An 18351-nucleotide genomic window follows, 5' to 3' on the forward strand; every position below is an offset into this window, starting at 1 on the left:
GCCCCCGTGACCCCTGCCTCTGCCCACTTCTCAGCCAGGCAGGCTTGTCTTCAGACTTCCTGCCCTCCCCTCCCCCTTGCCTGTGCCCTGGCTCCACTGATGTGGATGGCAGGGGTGACACAGGAGGAAGAGGGCCACTTCTCAGAGGAAGGCCCAGAGAAGTCAGCATCCCTCTCCGCACATACCCCAAAATAAAAGGGGGGGTGTGATTCTGTATTTATCCTTCCTGATAGCTTCCCCAAGGAGGGAATTGCATGGTTATCTGGGTCTTGTGGTTGAGAGAGCGCCCCTCTGTGCCCGAGGAGTGAAATCCGGAGCACAGGGTCACACCCAGATTCCCCGCTGGGCTGTGGCGCTGGGCCAGCGCCTGCGGTGTCTCAGCATGAGGCAGGGCAGTGCTCCAAGCTTTTCTCCCCTGTTACGTGTAGAGAGGAGCCAAGGGGCCATCGGTGGAGGTTGCTCTCTGGGTTCATTTTCCTTATCCTCAGGGGTGGTGAGGGGCCAAGCTGTGTGACCCTGAGCTCTTCCCTCACTGGCACCACTGTGAAGTTGTGGTGAGGACCACAGTAATCTCTGTAGGACCTCAGGGCCATTCTCTCACTGCTGGGCCTGACAGGTGACAGGTGGCACCTTCCTGGCTGCTGCTGTCACAGTGGAGGGTGGGATGCCAGGGTCACTCTGGTGGGGACAGCTACTCAAGGCTGTCCCTCATTCTTTCAAGTGGCATCTTCTCCTGAGCTGCTGCAGAAGCTGCATCTGCTGGGCGGGAAGGTGCAGGGTTGGTGTTAAATGCCCTGGGCAAGGATGGTTTCAGTCTTCTGGTTCTGTCCAGATGGAGTTTGTGGGGCACCTGGTGCCTCCTCTGGCACTGCCGGGGTGGAGGGTGGCTGCAAGCTCCACACAGCCCCCCAGCCTGCCTGGGTGGCCCCTCCATGTCCAGTGTGAGCTGGTGACCCAGCGTGGAGTCTGTGGGGACTCAGAGCTGAGGGCTTCAGATCCTCTCTTGCTCGAATGGCTCAGGTCAGGAGGTACCCTGGCTTCCCTCCCTGGACTGCTGGAGAGGGTGGGTGCCGTGAACAGTTATCGAGCATCCAGGGACTAGGGCCCTGGGAGGGGCACCACCTGATCACCTTGCCGTGGGCCCATGCAGAGGAAGTGGTGTCGCTCACAGTCCTGGTTCATTCTCTGCAGGAGTTTCTCTAGGGTGTTGGCTCAGGGACCTATCTGGGAGCCTGCCAGCTCTTTCTAGGCCCCAAGGTCCTGCTGCAGACACTTAACTCCTAAGGTCCAGCTTCAGAACCTTAGGCCAGCTCAGAGGTGTGCACTCCTCTTCACTCATCATTTATTCCCTGAGTCATCCTTTTCTTCAGCACACCTTGAGTGGACCCGAGTGGGTGCCAGAGGCCATGCTGGGTTTGGGGACATTGCAGAGAACTAGACCTTGGGGCAGACAGTGGGCAGGGTGCCCAGTTCAGCAGTGAACTTGGTGGAGGGAGTAGGGGGAGGCTCTCCACAGCCAGCCCTGCCCCAGCTCAGCCTTCAGACAATGAGTTGGATGGGCAAGAAGTGATAGAGAGTGTCCTGACCAGAGCGAACTGTGGACAAAGGCAAGTTAGTGGGAACTGAATGTTCTAGGAGCCCCAGGTAATTTTCTGCCCAAACTTTGAGTCTCTGGACGCTGCTGGAAGGAGCACCTGTGGGGGTTAGGGTCCCATGCCTGAACTTGTCTGGCAGCAACACTTGCCAGAAGTTCACAGCGGCTGCCTTTGGACCCTCAGTTTACCTCCAGGAATTGGGCTTGTTGCTGAGTCTGCATCTGTGCAGATGAGTGGGCACTGGGCTTGATAGCTGGGATCTCCCAGTTGTTGCATTTGATCAGTCATGACCTGTGTGCTTCCATAGGGGCAGATGGAGTGAATGTATGCCATGCAGTCATTCAAAAGAGGGTTGGGGCACAGCAGCACAGGGATCATTTCATGCCGTTTTGGGGGAGGAAGCAAGATGGGGAGCTCACACTTCTGTCCCCCTTGGTACAGTGAGGGCCAAGGAGCCCTTGGTTGGGCAGCAACCAAGGAGCCCTCTGGCACTGTGGCAGCAGCCTATCTCACACTCCCTCCCCATATATCCCACAGGGCATCTGGCGGATCCCAGTGGACGAGATCGACCGGCCGGGCAGCTTTGCCTGGCACATGAACCGCTCCATTGTGCTGCTACTGAAGGTGCTGGCCCAGCTCCGGGACCACAGCACCCTGCTGAAGGTGTCCTCCATGCTGCAGCGGACCCCGGACCAGGGCAAGTGAGTGCAGCACACGCACTGGCTGGAGCCTCTTGTCCCCACCTACCCTGGGTGTCTCTATGGGTCGGGGCTTCTCTGTTCCAGAGTCTCAAACCAAATGGCACCACTCCTGCCCTGGACACTGGGGTGAACACAGACTCTCCCTACTGGATTTGATCTCCCCAGTGACACTCTGGACAAGCCAGTCTTTCTTTTCCTCCTGCTTTCTCCAACTCGGGGCTCTCAGGGATGCTGTCAGGTCGTGGGGAAACAGGTGTCCATTTGATAGCTGGGATATCCCAGGTGAAGGCCAGGCAACAGGACAGGGAACAGGAGGGCCTGGGCCTCAGAGGTAACCAGGGATCCCTCTGCCAAAAAGGGTGTGACAGACAAGCCCAGGGGACATCTGCTGCAGCTGCCGCTTGCAGGGGGGATGGGGGATCTCAAGAGAGACACAGCTCGGATGTGGTCCTTGCATTGCCAGTGAGGCCAGCAGCTGTCCTCCATGCCTGGACTGTCCCCTCCTCGATGTCTCATTCCGGCCCTGTGCCAGGATCTGGGAAGGGCCTTCAGCTGGGACCTGGGGTGCACTGGAGACAGCCCTGTGGGAGAGAAGCCAGAGGCCCCCAGTTCTCACTGGGCCTGGCCCTGCCCACCCTGCCTTCAGGGCAGGCTTCTGGGGAGCAACTGAGAAACTAGCAGGTGTTCTTGGGGCAGGGCGGGGCTCCGGTCACCATCTAGCAGTGCTGTGTGGCTCTGATGCTTGGCCATCCTCTCTGGCCATCCCCACGTGCCTGCAGGAAGTATCTTCGAGATGCTGACCGCCAGGTCCTGGCGCAGCGGGCCTTCATCCTCACTGTGAAGGTGCTGGAGGACACACTGAGCGAGCTCGCAGAGGTATGCTGCCGGCAGCCCCTTTCCTCTCCCAGGTGGGGGTCCCGATTCCACCATTCACACACTAGTGTGCTCAGGCAGGTTCCCGTGTCTTCGCCGGTGAAACATCACCCTCCTGCCCCAGATGGGGAAGGCCAGCCACAGTCATGCACAGGCAGTTAGCAAGGTTCCAGCATGCTAGGCAAACAGACTTGTGGTCAGTGAGGATAACAGTGGCATTCCTCAGGCTGCTCCCGCCCATGGTTCCCTGTGCCCCTCTGAGCTCGGTAACAGCAGCTGTGATGACAAAGCATATGGCTAGCTAGCCATCTTCTCGCCTGGCCAGCTTCTCACAGGCTGAGAAGGCCACGGAGAGCAGCCTGACACACAGTCCCTCCTCATCCGCCAAGGCATGCACAGTCCTTGCCCCATTTTACAGCTGAGCACCCGGAGGCCCGAGAGGTTAGGTCACTGGCTTAGCAAGTGGGACCTTTGGGACCTGAGCCAGAGCAGTCTCCCTGTAGCACCTCCTGCCCAACAGGACTGGCTGGACTGTGGTACAGAGGCCCAGGGCAGCACCTCCTAAGACCCTCACAATGGCCTCTGTGCAGACCTGGCTCTGCAGTAAGCCTGGCAGGTCACCTCCCCATCACACGCCCCGAGGCTCACACTGAGGAAGGCTGGCCTGGCCAGGGCTGTTCTCCTGCTGCAGTGCCTCCCCCAAAGCCCCACTGGCCCTTCTCAAGGCTGGAGGCCCAGATCAGGGAGGACCTTCTTCAGGCAGGTCTCCAGGCCCAGGCCTGGCCCACAAGCAGATGGACAGAACCAGAGTGGCCTTGGGTGGGCACACCTGGTGGTGCCCAGGGGTGCTTTGTTGTGGACACACAAAGACACAGAGTCTTTTACCTTTGGTTTTCTTGTAGGGGTCAGAACACCCAGGGCCCAAGGCCTGTGGCCTCCCCGGAGCCAGGATGACCACCGATGTCTCTCACCAGGCCAGTCCTGAAGATGGTCAGGAGGGCCTCCCCCACCCTAAGAAGCCCCCTCTGGCTGATGGCTCAGGGCCAGGGGCTGAGCCAGGAGGCAAAGTGTGTCCTCTCAACCACCGGCCTGTGGCCATGGATGCAGGAGATGGTGCAGACCAGGGAGGGGAGCGGAAGGACAAGGAGAGTCCCCAGGTGGGCCCTACCGAGCCCATGGACACGGGTGAGGCTGCCACTCGCCACCTGGACTCAGAGCGGACGCTGTCCCTGCCACCAGGCCGCTCCCCTCGGGATCGGGCCCCTGAGAGCCGGCCTACCGAGCTGTCCCTGGAGGAGCTGAGCATCAGCACCAGGCAGCAGCCCTGCCCACTCACATCAGCCCAGACAGCCCCTGCCCCTGCCCCTGCCACCGCCACCGCCGCCACTACCACGAGGGCCGGTGGCCACCCCGAGGAGCCACCTCCACGGCCCAGCCGCAAGAGGAAACTCCTGGAGGACACGGAGTCAGGCAAGACACTTCTGCTGGACGCCTACCGAGTATGGCAGCAAGGCCAGAAGGGCGTGGCCTATGACCTGGGCCGCATCGAGAGGATCATGTCTGAGACCTACATGCTCATCAAGCAAGTGAGTGGCCAAGGGGTGGGTCTGGGCTTCGGTGCTCATGGAGGGCCATGCTCAGTCTACCCACATGTTCCAGGGCCTGCCCTTTTGGGTGCCTGTTAGGTGTTGTTCCCACCTCACCCCTGCTGTTCACTTTCCTACATTGAAGGTTTCCTACAGCGTAACTGCAATAGGTTTGGGTCAGAAAACAGTGAGCATGACAAGGCATCATGTTGTATGCTTTTAAATACACATTAGTTTTGCCCTGGCCAGTTTGGTTCAGCAGTTAGAGCATCAGCCTGCGGTCCAGAGAGACCTGGATTCAGTTCCTGCTAAGGGTAGTTTGTCCCCGGTCCTGGTTGGGACCTGCGGAAGGCAGCCACTGGATGTGTCCCTTTCACATCGATGTTTCTCTCTCTCTCTCCTTCCCACTCTATCTGAACAAAAAATGGAAAAATGTCCTCAGGTGAGGATGTAAATAAATAAATAAGTAAATACACATTAGTTTGTCACTGTACCTCAATAAAATTGGATAAAATATACCCAAAAAACCCAAGCTTTAAAAAGTCTTTGTTCAATTTCACAAAAAATAAAACCACTTCGCAGAAATCTTATGAAATCCAGGACAGGGAATCAGCACCCCTGAGCCCACTGCCGTGGTGGGGCTCTGGGGCACTTCCTCAGAGACCTTTGTGGCTGTCCTCTGCCACTCTGTGGCAGTGCCCTGAGTATATGAGGGGGTTCTGTCGCCCTTCTGGTTTTTCTTTTCTTAATTTTCACCTGAGGATATTTTTCCATTGATGTTTTAGAGAGAGTGGAAGGGAGGGAGAAGGAGAGAGAGAGAGAGAGAGAGAGAGAGAGAGAAACATTGATGTGAGAGAGACACATCAATTGGTTGCCTCCTGCACGACCCTGACCAGGGTCGGGGATCAAACTTGCAACCCATGTACATGCCCTTGACCAGGAATCAAGCCCTCGACCCTTCGGTCCAAGGGCCGATTTCTAATCACTGAACCAAATCAGCCAGGACTCGCCTTTCTGGTTTTGCCTTTTAAAAAAAAAATTTTTTTAATATATTAGGCATATAGCTTTTTCTCTATGTAAAATGATTTCTACCCTGGCCGGGTAGCTCAGTTGGTTTGAGCACTGTCCTGATGTGCCATGGTTGCGGGTTTGATCCCTGTCCAGGACACATCCAAGAAGCAACCAATGGCCTGGCCAGTGTGACTCAGTGGATTGAACATCACCCCATGGATTGAGAGATCCCTCTTCGATTCCCTGTCGGGGCACATGCCTGAGTTATGGGGTCAATCCCCAATAAGCAGCTGATTGATGTTTCTCTCTTACCTCGATGTTTCTAGCTTTCCCTTCTTCTCTCTCTCAAAAAAATCAATAAAAAACACATTTTAAAAAAAGAAATAAAGTAAGTAAATAAATAAAATGATTTTCACAAGAAGAACCCCAGAACTACAATGACTGGCTCAGATGGGGCAACCGTCCTCACATGCAATTTTTTCTCAAACTGTGTCAATATGCAGTCCACTGCTGTTTTGTTATTGTTGTTAATACTCACCTGAGGATATTTTTTCATTGATTTATAGATAGAGTGGAAGGGAGGGAGGGAAGAGGGGAGAGAGAGAGGGAGAGAAACACATCAATTGGTTGCCTTCAGCATGTGCCTGGACTGGGGCTGAGGATCGAACCTGTGACTCTTCAATGAGCAGCCCATGCTCTAACCACTGAGAAACACAGCCTAGGGCCTGCAGTGTCACTTTTGAAAGTGCCTGTTTTATTGCCACTTCTCCAGCATCCAATATTAACTCTTACTTGTTTTTGTAGCTGATTAACTGGGGGGGAAGCCCTGCATTCCTTGCTGAGGGCAGGCCCTTTCCCCACGTTGCCTGCCCTGGCCTGGCTGCCCCCAACACTCCTGGCCATCTAGCTCATGCCCTGTCCACTTCTCCAAGGTGGCTCCCCCACCTCCTTGCCTTGTTCCCACCCCTCCTGGGCTTTGGCTTTTGGGCTCCGAGTCCAATCAGACATGCCCACCATCCAGATCTTGGATTCCAAAAGGCCCTGCATCCTGTCAGCCTCAGCTCCTGAGGATGAAATAAAACAGTCATAAGAATGAACTTGGCATGGCCAGATGGGCCACAACTTTGGTCCTGGGGGATGGCTGTGCACCTGCCCAGGCTTCCCAAGTGGATTTGGGGGCCAAGGGTCAGCAGAGGGAGGGCTCTTCATAGGAACTGGGTTGAGCCCTCTGACTTCGGGTGTTTTCCTTGCTCAGGTGGATGAGGAGGCTGCGCTGGAGCAGGCTGTGAAATTCTGTCAGGTGCACCTTGGGGCTGCTGCCCAGAGACAGGTAAGCCTGACCCAGCCTCATTGTGCAGGGCCCACCCCAACCCATGCCAAGGTCCTGGGCTGCAGGCCAAGGAACTTGTAGAACCTGGCCAGGACTGACTTGTGGACAGCGGGGCTGAGGGGAGATGGGCAGGGGGAAGTTGAGCTTCAGGCCCATAGGGAGCCCCTGACCAATTGGCCTGTGTGGGACACCATCATATGGTGGGTGGGGCTTTGGCAGGCCCAGACCCCACCTCTGAGTGTGTGACTTGAGCTTCGTCTTAGCTACCTTTTCTGTAAACGAAGAGGATGGTCTCACCTGGGAAGTTTGATCCATTTGGGAGAGAGGTGGGAGGATGTCGGAGCAGAGTGGGTGGGGGTCTTGGTGTTTATTCAGCAGAGGTGGGAGCATGAAGGCGACGTGATCTCATTGTGTTTTCGAAAGACTCCGGGCTGTTGGGTAGAGAGAATGGGTTCATGCAGGGGCCAGCTGAGTGATAGGTGGATCCAAGAGAGGCAAAAGGTGGGCTGCAAGACTTGGTGACAGGGAGGAAGGGTGAGGCCATCCTGGGCTCTGGCAGGTGGATCTCCTGGGAGATCCAGTCAAGGTTGAGACTGGATTTGTGTTGAGTCTGTGAATCTCCCAAGGCAGAAGCTGAGTAGGCAGGCAGAAAGGTTGGGGCCTCACACCCAGAGGGACGGTCCAGACTGGAGCCCTGGGTGTAGGTGTCCCTAACACCATTGGGGTGGAGCCAGCAGAGGTCATGGGCAGGGCTGAGCTCAGAGACCAGGCTGCCAGCACAAGGAGAACCGGGACAGAACCAAGGGGTATCCAGGAAGGACAGCATGCTGGATTTGGGGCTCAGAAACCAGGGCTGTTTTTGAGGAGTGGTTGGGCTGGAGCTGAAGGAAAGGAGTCTCTTTTGGAGATGACCAGCTCAAAGTAAGGCCCTTTGGGCAGGGTCTCACTGGCAGAGAAAGGGGGCACCCTGTCTAAAGTGGGGTGGGGAACACCACAGCTCCCTGTTCAACATTGCTGAGGGCATCTTTGTATGCTACACATGGGTGTTTCTGTAGGAATGACCCTGAGCCAATGTCACTGGCTTACAGGGTACTTGCCATTTGAATAGGTTCAGCCTCGTGTCCCTCAGGGGTGGCCCGACTGCCCTTGTCCAGTTGCACAAGTGGGTGGGCCTTGCCCTCTCATCCCTCGCACACTGGGGCTCTCCCTCAGTGTTTCCTCCTAGAGAAATGTGTCGTGAGGGTGTCCTGAGGCAAAAGCTCAGCAGCAGCCTGGGGCTTCCTCAGTGGATGGGGCATCGGGACACCACCCCTGCAGGGGCTCTTGGTCTGAGGAAACCCAAGGTTTTAGCCTTGACCATACAGGCTATGGCCACACAGGTGAGCCCACCTGCCGGCCAAGGGCCAGATTCCCCAGGAGGGATGTGCCTTGCTCACCCGTAGTCCACACCACTGTTAATTGCCAGAGGAACCAGAGGGGTCCCGTTCCTTAGAGGAGGTGGTTGAGGCCCAAAGAGGACCAGCACCCAGCTGGGGCCTGGCCTGTCAGAGAAACCCAGGAAGGGACCTCAAGGAAGGTGAGTGGGGTGGTCACAGCTGTCCTGGGCCCACCTCTGTCCAGTGCTGGAAAGGAGGTGGCCATGGTCTTCAGAGCCCACTGCTCCTGCCCCTCAGGGAGTGTTCATTTTGCTGGAAGCATGTCCCAATTGCCATGGCAGCCTGGCACACGCCTGGAGGGCGCTCTGGACATAGAGGCTCATTGCCATCACCTTTGGCTGAGGCCCACTCCTCGAGGACAGGGACACAGTACTCACCTTCCCTGTGGTATGTCTACCCATGAGACAGGTCTGTCTTTCCACCCTCCCACTGGAAGCCTGGGTTCATCCCAGACTCCCACCTCACTGCAGAGTCTCGGGGTGGCCACACCACATGGAGCTGGGGTGAGGCATCTCAAGCAGAACAAATGTCAGAAGAGGCAGGTCCTCAGGGGGACTGGCCTGACCAAGATGCCCCCAGCAGGCATAAGACTCTTCCGAACTTAAAGCCTCAGGGAGGGGTCCCACCAGCTCAGAACAGTGGGCCCAGGGCTGGGGGCCTGAGGGCTGGGGTCTGTTGACGTGCTGGCAGCCACCCCCTCGGCTCTGCTCTGAGAGGCTATACGGGCGCCGTGCCCCCCTTGCAGCTTGTCCTCCTCGAGGAGTGCACTGCACCCATCGCAGGGGGGTGGGCTCTCAGTGGGTAGAGGGGGAGGGAACTGTGGGCAGACAGGCAGCCCCAAAGGGATAGAACACTGAAGGCCTGGAGGAAAGGGACTGCGGGGCACCAAGGCCAGACGGCAGGAAGAGGGCCTGCTTGTCGGGCGGAGCAGCGGTGGGTGACGTGGCTTAGGGGCTGCAGACTTGAGCCCAGGGAGCTGACTCTTGCAGTGTCACTCCAGCTCCCTCCGCCCTCCCATCAGTGGCCTTTGGGAAGTCACCCTCGAGGACTGACCTTTGTTACTGCAGTCCTCACATTGGAGATGACGACTCCATGTCCCAAGTCATGACCCACATGCCCCTCCCAGGCCGGTGCCCAGAAGTGGGCAGGTGCAGCCTGCTGGAGGCCTCTCCACTGAGTCCCCACCACCATGGCCTGGACATCCTCCCAGGGCGGGGTTCTGGGTCCCAGCAGTGTCCTCAAGGGTTGCACTGGAGCCGAGTGTGGTACCGTGAGGGCTGTGTGGGCAGTCCCCGGGACAGACACATGTCCTATGGGACAGTCCAGCCTGCTTTCCTCACCTCCCTTTTGTCCTCACAGGCCTCAGGGGACACACCCACCACCCCAAAGCACCCCAAGGACAGTCGAGAGAACTTCTTCCCTGCGGCTGTGGCCCCCACAGCCCCTGATCCTATGTCAGCAGATACACTCCAACGACCCAGTGATGGCCACACCAAGCCCCGTCCTGCGCTGGCTGCCACCACAGCTATTGTCACCTGCCCTCCCTCAGTGTCAGCCTCCACCCCAGACCCATCCAAAGACCCCAGGCCCCCCCAGCCACACAGGCCTGAGGCCACCCCCAGCATGGCCTCTCTGGGCCCAGGTGAGTCCTGTCCCATCTGTCTGGGGTGTGAGGTCTGGCTGGGCCATAGCTGGGCCCAGGCCTCTGCCACCAGCTGGCAGCAAGTCCTGCTCCTTGCATGAGGAGGGGGGCGGGGGGTCAGGGCCCCCTCCATCCTGGTGATCCCTGAGCTGGGAGTGGGGTGGGGCAGGACCTCCTGGTCTGCTCATCGGCCACTCACCTTGGCTGGACATGTCTTACACCACCTCTCTCTCAACCTAACCCTCTCATGCTCAGTCTCCCAATCTGTCACAGGGGGGTGGTGACAGCAACCCCTTCATACAGGTGTGGTGAGGAGGGAGGGACAGAGCACTGACATCACTGGTTTGCCGAGACTTTGACTTTGCTTTCTCCTCCCACAAAGCCTTGGGGTGAATAGATAAAGAGAGAAAATAGTCAGAAGGAAACTGGTAAGCTCTGGGGGGGTGGCCTGGCCTCAGAATGTGTGCTGCATGGGCCTGGCAATGGGGTGACCCCAGATGGACCAGGTGCCCCCCCAACCAGCCCTCCCTGCACATGTGCACACCTGCCTCGTTCAGTAACCCCATCTTTGGGGGCTGCTGCAGGCGGGTGATGTTGGTGGGCCTGTTGGGGTGAGTGACCCCGTGCTTCCCAGAGCTTTCTGCTGTGAGGCCAAGGCTGGGACAGGCACGTTTCCACAGGGCCCACTTCCCGCGGCCTCCAGAGCAGGGAGCACCAGGACGGAGCCAGCAAGGCTCCGCCGGTTCGCCAGCTGTGACGGTGGCCTGCACTGTGGCCTGTCTGCCACTCCTGGTGACCAGCGGGTAGCCCAGAACCGGTGTAGGTTTGGATGGACAGGGACGGCGAGGCCTGCCCTGTGTAGGTGCCCAGAGACCAGAGGGTATGCGGGCCTGGAGCCGGAGCGGGGGATGGTGAGTGACACACAAGGCTTAAGGACAGGTGTGAGAGGGCAGGGAGGTCAGCGCAAAGGATGCCTGCATGGGCACTGCCCCCCAGGGACAGGCCTTCCCCCAGCTGGGGCGCCCTCACGCAGACCTTCCAACTCCGGCCAGAGGGAAGGCGGCAGGCAGTGCCCGCTCCTGTCTCGCCTCCTGCATGAACCGAGACAGGCAAGGGTGCTGCCAAGCTGCCAAGGTTGCCAGGAAAGACATCACCCGCTCGCTTTGGCCGCGCTGACCAGGGCCGTGGTCCGTGCACAGATGCACCCCCGGCGGAGCTCACAGTTGGTCACGAGGAGGCTCCTGCCCACCCATCCCCATGGCACTCCTGTCGGCTCCATCTCGGCCACGCACGTGCACTCGCTTATCTGCTTATTTGATGGGTATCTGCCCACGACGGGGCGGGCCCTGGGTTCCTCCTGATTCTGCAGCTGCTAGGAAAGGGCCTGGCCCACAAGTGAGTGAGGGTCCGTCTCTCTGAGGTGGTTGGGTCTCCAAAGGTGGGGAGAGCAGGACAGGGAGGGAGAACGGAGACTGCAGGCCGCAGGACCAGCCTGGGTGAGGACTCAGAGGAGGGTACCGCCCACCAACTGGGGTTGCGGCACTGGAGTGCCAGCCTCATGCTAGTCAAGAAGCCAGGGAAAGTCTAAACCAGGGCCAGGGGGCTCCCAGGACGCTGGCCCTGGGAACCCGGCACCCAGGCTGTGAGACTGTCCGGGGCAGCAGGGAGAGTTGCCCTGGTGCTCGGGATTCCAGCCCGGCCACCAGCTTCCCACAGAGAACCTGAGGCCAGGGGACGCGGGAGCCCTAGACAGCCCTTCCCTGAAGGCTGAGTCCCCGGCAGGTCCCCTGGCCCTCAGGCCCACCCGTAGACATCCTCATGGTTGCTTTGGGGAAGAGGGGGCTGCGTGGCCTAGAGAACACCACCCCATACGCTGGTGTCTCTGCTGGACACCCCTGCTGCGAGCACCCTCCTGGCCACCCACCAAAAAGGAAGAACCGAAAGAACCCTGGGGCCAGAAGGGCTGACACCTGGCCCCACTGAGGGCAGCCTCCCAGCCGTAGGCCCAGGCCACTGCGCCGGGCCCTCGGGAGGAGCTGTGTGAGGAGAGGCAGGCAGGCGTCGCCACCCACGAAGGGCCTGGACCAGGTGACCAGCGGTCCTGCCTCGTGGGTGCGTGCCTGGCCGCAGTGGCCTGAGTCCTGCCCCGGTGACACAGGAGCCCTGCTGCTCTCCCTGTTCCCTGGGTCCAGGAGGAGCCTTCCAGGTGTGCATCCCTGCCTACCATTGTGTGTGGGGCAGAGTCTGTCACCCTGATAACCGGGAAGTGCGACCTGAGGAAGGGGGAGGCTCGAGGCTCCAGCAGCCAGGGGAGCTCTGCCCTGGAGGACCAAGGCTGCTCCACGGCCTCTCTGTGCCCCAGGGCGAGGAGCTGTCATTCCTGCCTGGTGCGGGGTGAGGAAGGCATTTCACCTGCTGGAGACGGGGCAGTGTTCCTGGCAGGAACTTGGTGGGCAGGTGGGGGAGTGGAAGGGTAGTAGGGCCGTGGCCAGCATGGCAGGAGATTTGGGGCCTGAATAAGAAGGAAGAGGAGCTGGATAAGAACCCGGGCCTTGCCCTGGCCAGTCTGACTCGGTGGTTAGCGCATCGGCCCACGGACCCGAGTCCCGGGTTTGGTTCCTGCTAAGGGCACGTACCTTGGTTGCAGTTTGTCCCTGGCCTTGGTTGGGGTCGCGTGGGTGGCAACCAGTCGATGTGTCTCTCTCACATCGATGTTTTTTTCTCTCTCTTCCCCCCTCTCTCCCTCCCACTCTATCTGAAGATAAAATAAAAAAAAAGAAAAAAGAACCCAGACCTGGACGCAGCTGGGAGGGGAGAGGAGGTGGAGGCAGGGCGGGGCCTGCCTGGGAACAAGCACACTGCTGCTGACTAATGGCCTGGCTGGTGGCCATGGTGCAGTCTTTGTCCCTCAGGCCCATGCAGGCTTTGGCACAGCTAAGCCAGTTCCTGGTCCCTGCCTCATGCCAGGGAAGATGTGGCCTGGCCGGAGGGCACAGTGCCAGCATACCATTTCATCCACTTTGGTTTTAGCTGGTTTGTTTGGTTGTGGGTCCCGACCGTGTTTCTGATTGCTGTCCCTGTAAGCTGAGGGTGGAGGGGTGGGGGAGGCATGTAGTCTCAGCGTTGCCCCTGCTGTGCCAGGTACATAACGGTCCAGGTAGAGAACCGCTCCTGACAGTGTCCACTGCTGGGGGAGGGGATGAAGGCGTCCTGCCAGTACCAGCCTGGCCCCGCCCACGTGATTGTTCCAGAGGAGCCTCTGCTGGTCCATGGGCCACTCAGCAGAGGCAGACAGCTGCCTCAGCACACATCCCCTGCTGGTGCCCCCGGGCGTGGGGTAGAAGGGCTCTGTCCCTGAGCTGGGTGAGGATGTGCTCCATAGCCACCCTGTGTCCCCACAGAGGGAGAAGAGCTGGCAGGAGGGACAGAGGGTGCTGGCTTCCCGCCCCAGGAGCCTCAGTGCACTGAACAGGTGAAGACGACCCCTGAGGGCCCCCCAGCAGAGCCACACTGCTGGCCAGCAGAGACTGCCCCCCATCCAGGCACCGAGCCAACTGGCAGCCAGGGTAAGGCATTGAGAGCAGCCCAGCACTGGCCTCCATGGACAGCAGCCGGGGTGGGTTTCCCAGCACAGGTGCCTGGGAAAGATGGAAAGGGCTGGCCAGTTGGGGCCTGGGCAGGGCTCAGTGGTGAGGTTCAGGCATAGGAGGCCCTACCTGACGAGGCTGGTGTGGGGGTGGGGGGTAGAGAGAGGGATAGGAGAGGAGCCCCTGAGAGACCCCCCAGTCCACCCTCAGCTAGAGAAATAGCTAGAGCAGGCAGAGCCCAGGCCCAGGCTGCTGATCGAGCAGGAGGGGTACCCACGCCCAGATGGGGCCAGGGGAGAGGCAGGCATGTGGGGGGAGGAGTCAGACAACAGAGAGGGGTGGCCAGCAGTGTTGGGTCAGCCAGGCGTTCATGTCCACGTCAGAGCCCATTCCCGTCAGCCACTCACCCAGCCAGGCCCCTTGGGGACTCCTCAGGGCCAGAGCCTCTCACAGACCCCACTCCGGACGGCGGGGCCTGGCGCCAGGCCTGAGCTCTGAGTTAGCCCTGCTCCTTTTAAAGCCATGGGGCCGAGGAGGAATGTGGAGACCAGCCAGGCTCATGCAGCTCCCCAGAGGCTGCCAGCCCGGAACTGCTGCCTTCAGGCTCCAGGCACACGAAGCCCCATGCCCGCCCTGGAGCAGGAGGGCAAAGTGGGCACCCTGGGGCTCTGAGCCTCGGCGTCCTCCTTGTGGCGTGGACACTAATAAGATGTGCCCTAGGAGAGCTGCGAAGATGTGAGAGTTAACGCATACACAGCGCCCAGGGCCTGCGAAATCCCCGGGAGGGGTCAGGGCCACACCCTGTCCCAGGCCCTGGGCTCCCAGAGTGCACCATGCTCCTGGGGGTATCCCAGCCCCCAGGCTTCACAGCCTAGAGCCAGAGCCCAGTAGTCAGGGAGGCAGAGAGAGGAGCCTGGATTCGGCCAGCTGGCATAGGCAGAAAGGCCAAGAGAATGAGTGCACCCACGGTCTGATGTAGCCCCTGTCTTCCAGAAGGGAAACCAGGCCCAAACTGGGGAGGGGCAGGTAGGCCCAGGAGACTGTGAGCCAGGCTCCAAGCCCATGGTCCATCCCACAGTTGCCAGCTCCAAGGTGCCCAGCAGTGGGAGTGCCCAGCCACCTGAGGGCTACCTGGGCAAGACAGAACCCAGCCGGGCCAAATCTCGCCTTCTGCCCAACATGCCAAAGTTGGTCATCCCCTCAGCCGCCACCAAGTTCCCCCCTGAGATCACCGTCACACCACCCACCCCGACCCTGCTCTCGCCCAAAGGCAGCATCTCTGAGGAGACCAAGCAGAAGCTGAAGGTGACCGAGGGTGCTGGGCAGGGGGCATGGGTGGGGGCTTGGGCTACAGGGGGCCTGGGACTGGGCCAGGCCACCCTGACCAGTGCCCTGCCCGGTCTGCAGTCAGCCATCCTATCTGCCCAGTCGGCTGCCAACGTGCGAAAGGAGAGCCTGTGCCAGCCGGCCCTGGAGATCCTGGAGACATCAAGCCAGGAATCCTCGCTGGAGAGTGACACGGATGAGGACGATGACTACATGGACATCTGAGGGGCCAGAGACCTCAACCATGCCCTGGGACCCATAAAACCGCCAGCTACCCAGCCTCCCTCCTACGTGGCATCCTCCCTGCCTGCCTGGGTTGGGGGGCTGTTTACACCGAGTGGGGCCTAGAGGAGGCCAAGCTTAAACATGTGAGAATGGATGGATGATGGGTCGGAGTTTGCACAGGCCGCATCCTTTTCTATGAAATGCTGACTTTGTAAATGTGCCTGAGCGCAGCCTAGGGGCCGTTTCCCCAGCTCGGCTCCCAGGCCAGCCAGACCAGCTAGGTTCTGCCTGTGTCGCAGTGGAGGGTCATTTATGGTCAGGCTTACCCCACTCCCTTTTTTGGTTTCTTTTCTAATAAAGATGGAACAGTTCTTTTTGCATCTTTGTGCACCCCCTGGGCTTCCCTCAGCCAGTTCTGTCCAGAGTTTCTGTGCTCTTCCTCCCATAGGCCTGGGTGCAGCCCGCAGGTACCCCAGAGAGCAGGCGAGGGTGCTCAGTTGGGAAGAGGTGGGCCCAGGCCCAGAGCTAAGCAGGGCAGATCCTTCTTTATGGGACTGGGGCCAGACCTGGGAGGGCTGTCAGGAGCGCCCTGGAGAACACAGGGGAGAGGGCCAGTCCCTCTGGAGTGGGGTGGGGGGAGGCTGCAGGGGTGGGCAGGGTCCAGGCTGTGCTGAGGAGCTGGCTTGCACCCTAATGTAGAGCCCTAGGGGGGTCCTGAGAGAGAGGGTCTATATCAGGAAGGGTGATCTAGGGGGAGAGGTGATGGGGCCGGGGGGAAGGCATTTACCTTCCACCACACTCACCCTCTGACAGGCCATATACGTTGTGGGGCTCAGTGCAAGATGCAAAGGTGAGGCTCTTTATTTGTTTATTTTTATCCTCACCTGAAGACATTTTTGCACTTATCTTCAGATAGGGTGAGCAGGAGAGAGAGAAACCAACGAGAGAGAGAGACACCAACTGGCTGTCACCCGCACAGCCCCAACCAGGGCCGGGGACAAACTGCAACCGAGGTACATGCCCTTAGCGGGAACTGAACTCGGGTCTCTCTGGTCCGCGAGCCGACACACTAACCGCTGAGCCAAACCAGCCAGGGCAGAGGCCCCTTGTTTAAATATTAAGATTTTTTTGCCCTGGCCGGTGGCTCAATAGTTTGGAGCATCCTCCCATAATACCTAGCAGGGTCAGTTCCCAGTCAGGGTACACGGCTAGGTTTGGGATTCATTCCCTAGTCAGGGTGCAAATGGGAGACAATCGATGTTTCTCTCACATTAATGTTTCTCTCCCTCTCTACCACATATCCTTGGATGAGGATTTTTAAAAATTTAAGAATTTTTTGAAGGTGACAGCAGAGTGATTAGCCAGCCTGTGATGCTGGCCCTGCCCTCCAGGGCTTCAAGCTCATCTGTTTTGAGGAGGCACAGGTTTAAGGAGCCCCATCCATCCCTCCACACTCAACCTCCCCTGCGGGCCGAGCTGCCTTCACCCCCGGGCTGGCTCTGCTCCGCAGCCCCAGGCCTCCCCTGCGGGCCGAGCTGCCTTCACCCCCGGGCTGGCTCTGCCCCGCGGCCCCAGGCCTCCCCTGAAAGGCTCTGTCCAGCATGGAGACAGGGACCTTCCTTGATGCTCTATGCCCCTCGGGGGCTGGACACCTTGTGCCCCCTGCCCAAGAATAAAGGCCCAAGAGACTGGGCACTGCCAGGGGCCCCAGCCCAGGCCGGGTGGAGGGACCCAGGGACCCAGAAGCACAGCCACCTTGGTGGATCCTCCCTGACTGAACCTGTTGTGTTTCAGGCTCTTTGCAAGGCCGCCTGGGGCTGGGGCCAGTAATTACTCAGCTGACCCCCCGCCCCACCCACAGGGCCCAGGGTGTGGAGCCCCACCTGCACTCCCAGGTTCTAGAACTCTCATCTCGAGTGCCCAGGCTAGAAAGAGGGAATGGCAACCTTTCTTTCTCCTGGACCACAGACCCGCTCCCTGGGAGCACCTAGCCACTGCCCAGGGCCATGCCTGGCCGCACGGCACCTGGGGCTGCCCAGGAGCCGTCCTGCCCCCTTCCTTCCCTCACCTGTTCCCCAGGAAGCACACTTGACCTTGGGCCTGTGATGAGTCAGTCACAGCACCAACCCCCAGGCTGGGTGTCTGGGATGCTCCCTGGTCAGGGCCTCAGTACCCACACCTACTGCCTGTTAGGGGAAATGGACCTGGCCCCGAGCGGGTCTGCCTCGGGCCAGCCGGTAGCGTGTGGGTTCTTGACTTCGTGCAGGAAAAATTTCACAGCGTGAGTCCGGTTGACTGAGAGTACGTTCATCAAAGCCGGGGACAGTGACCCAGGAAGGGCCCAGGAGAGCAGCAGCAACGGGAGAGACCCAGGCAGGGCTGCTGGCGCTCCCTGGGAAGTGAGAGAAGGGGAGGGACCTTGGACACAGGTTCAAGGGTGAGCCAGGGACGAGCTGCCCCCCCCCCCCCCCGGCCACAAGTCTCTGGGGACCCTGAAAATTTAGGAGATCCGTGCCTGTGGGGGAAGAAGAAACGAAACTGGACAGCAAATGGGTCCGGGCTGCCTGTCACTACTTGAGCCAATTAAGCAGAGACACGGTTGAATTGTATTTGAGCATTTATTCCAACATCGCCTGCAGTATGGGAGAGCAGCCGGGTGGTCCAGCAAAAACCTGCTCTGCACTCCCTCGTAGCCAGTAGCTTCTAGTGGGTATCACATAGGGAAGCAGACAAAGGGCACATCCACGGCTAACACAGTTACAAGTTACAGGCTCGGGGAAGTCATGGGAGCTGGGGATTGTGGGCTGTCTCCAGTGCACCGCCTCCAAGGCTCCGAGGTTCTTAGTCTTTCCACGATGAGGGGGCCAGTTCTCAGGGAAAGAGAATGGACAGCAGACCCGAGGTAAACTCCCAGGGTGTGCAGCTCCCAGCCAGGTCAGCACGGACTCTCCTCCATCAGAACAAAGCAACCACCATTAACAATAAGGATGTTGAACATTTCTTATAATTATGGTGAACACCCCATTATGATTAGCCTTC

General features: G+C 59.2%; 1 protein-coding gene across 6 annotated transcripts in view; it reads left to right on the plus strand.

The window, feature by feature from the left end:
- The window catches only part of CABIN1 (calcineurin binding protein 1), a 143637-nt gene extending 127954 nt beyond the window's left edge, over nucleotides 1-15683 (plus strand). For 3 of the 6 annotated variants that reach the window (XM_036276176.1, XM_036276181.1, XM_036276177.1), the window contains exons 30-37: nucleotides 2133-2296; nucleotides 3076-3172; nucleotides 4072-4755; nucleotides 7022-7096; nucleotides 9892-10174; nucleotides 13576-13740; nucleotides 14840-15066; nucleotides 15173-15683. In XM_036276176.1, the coding sequence (XP_036132069.1) occupies nucleotides 2133-2296; nucleotides 3076-3172; nucleotides 4072-4755; nucleotides 7022-7096; nucleotides 9892-10174; nucleotides 13576-13740; nucleotides 14840-15066; nucleotides 15173-15349 (1872 nt within the window). In that variant the 3' untranslated portion in view covers nucleotides 15350-15683. Of the gene's footprint in view, nucleotides 1-2132; nucleotides 2297-3075; nucleotides 3173-4071; nucleotides 4756-7021; nucleotides 7097-9891; nucleotides 10175-13575; nucleotides 13741-14839; nucleotides 15067-15168 lie in introns of all 6 variants that reach the window. The other 3 variants (XM_036276178.1, XM_036276182.1, XM_036276180.1) reach the window with 2 other exon arrangements.
- Nucleotides 15684-18351: the final 2668 nt, after the last annotated feature.

The sequence above is a fragment of the Molossus molossus genome, unplaced genomic scaffold (genome assembly GCF_014108415.1).
Source record: "Molossus molossus isolate mMolMol1 unplaced genomic scaffold, mMolMol1.p scaffold_m16_p_22, whole genome shotgun sequence".
NCBI classification, from domain to species: domain Eukaryota; kingdom Metazoa; phylum Chordata; class Mammalia; order Chiroptera; family Molossidae; genus Molossus; species Molossus molossus.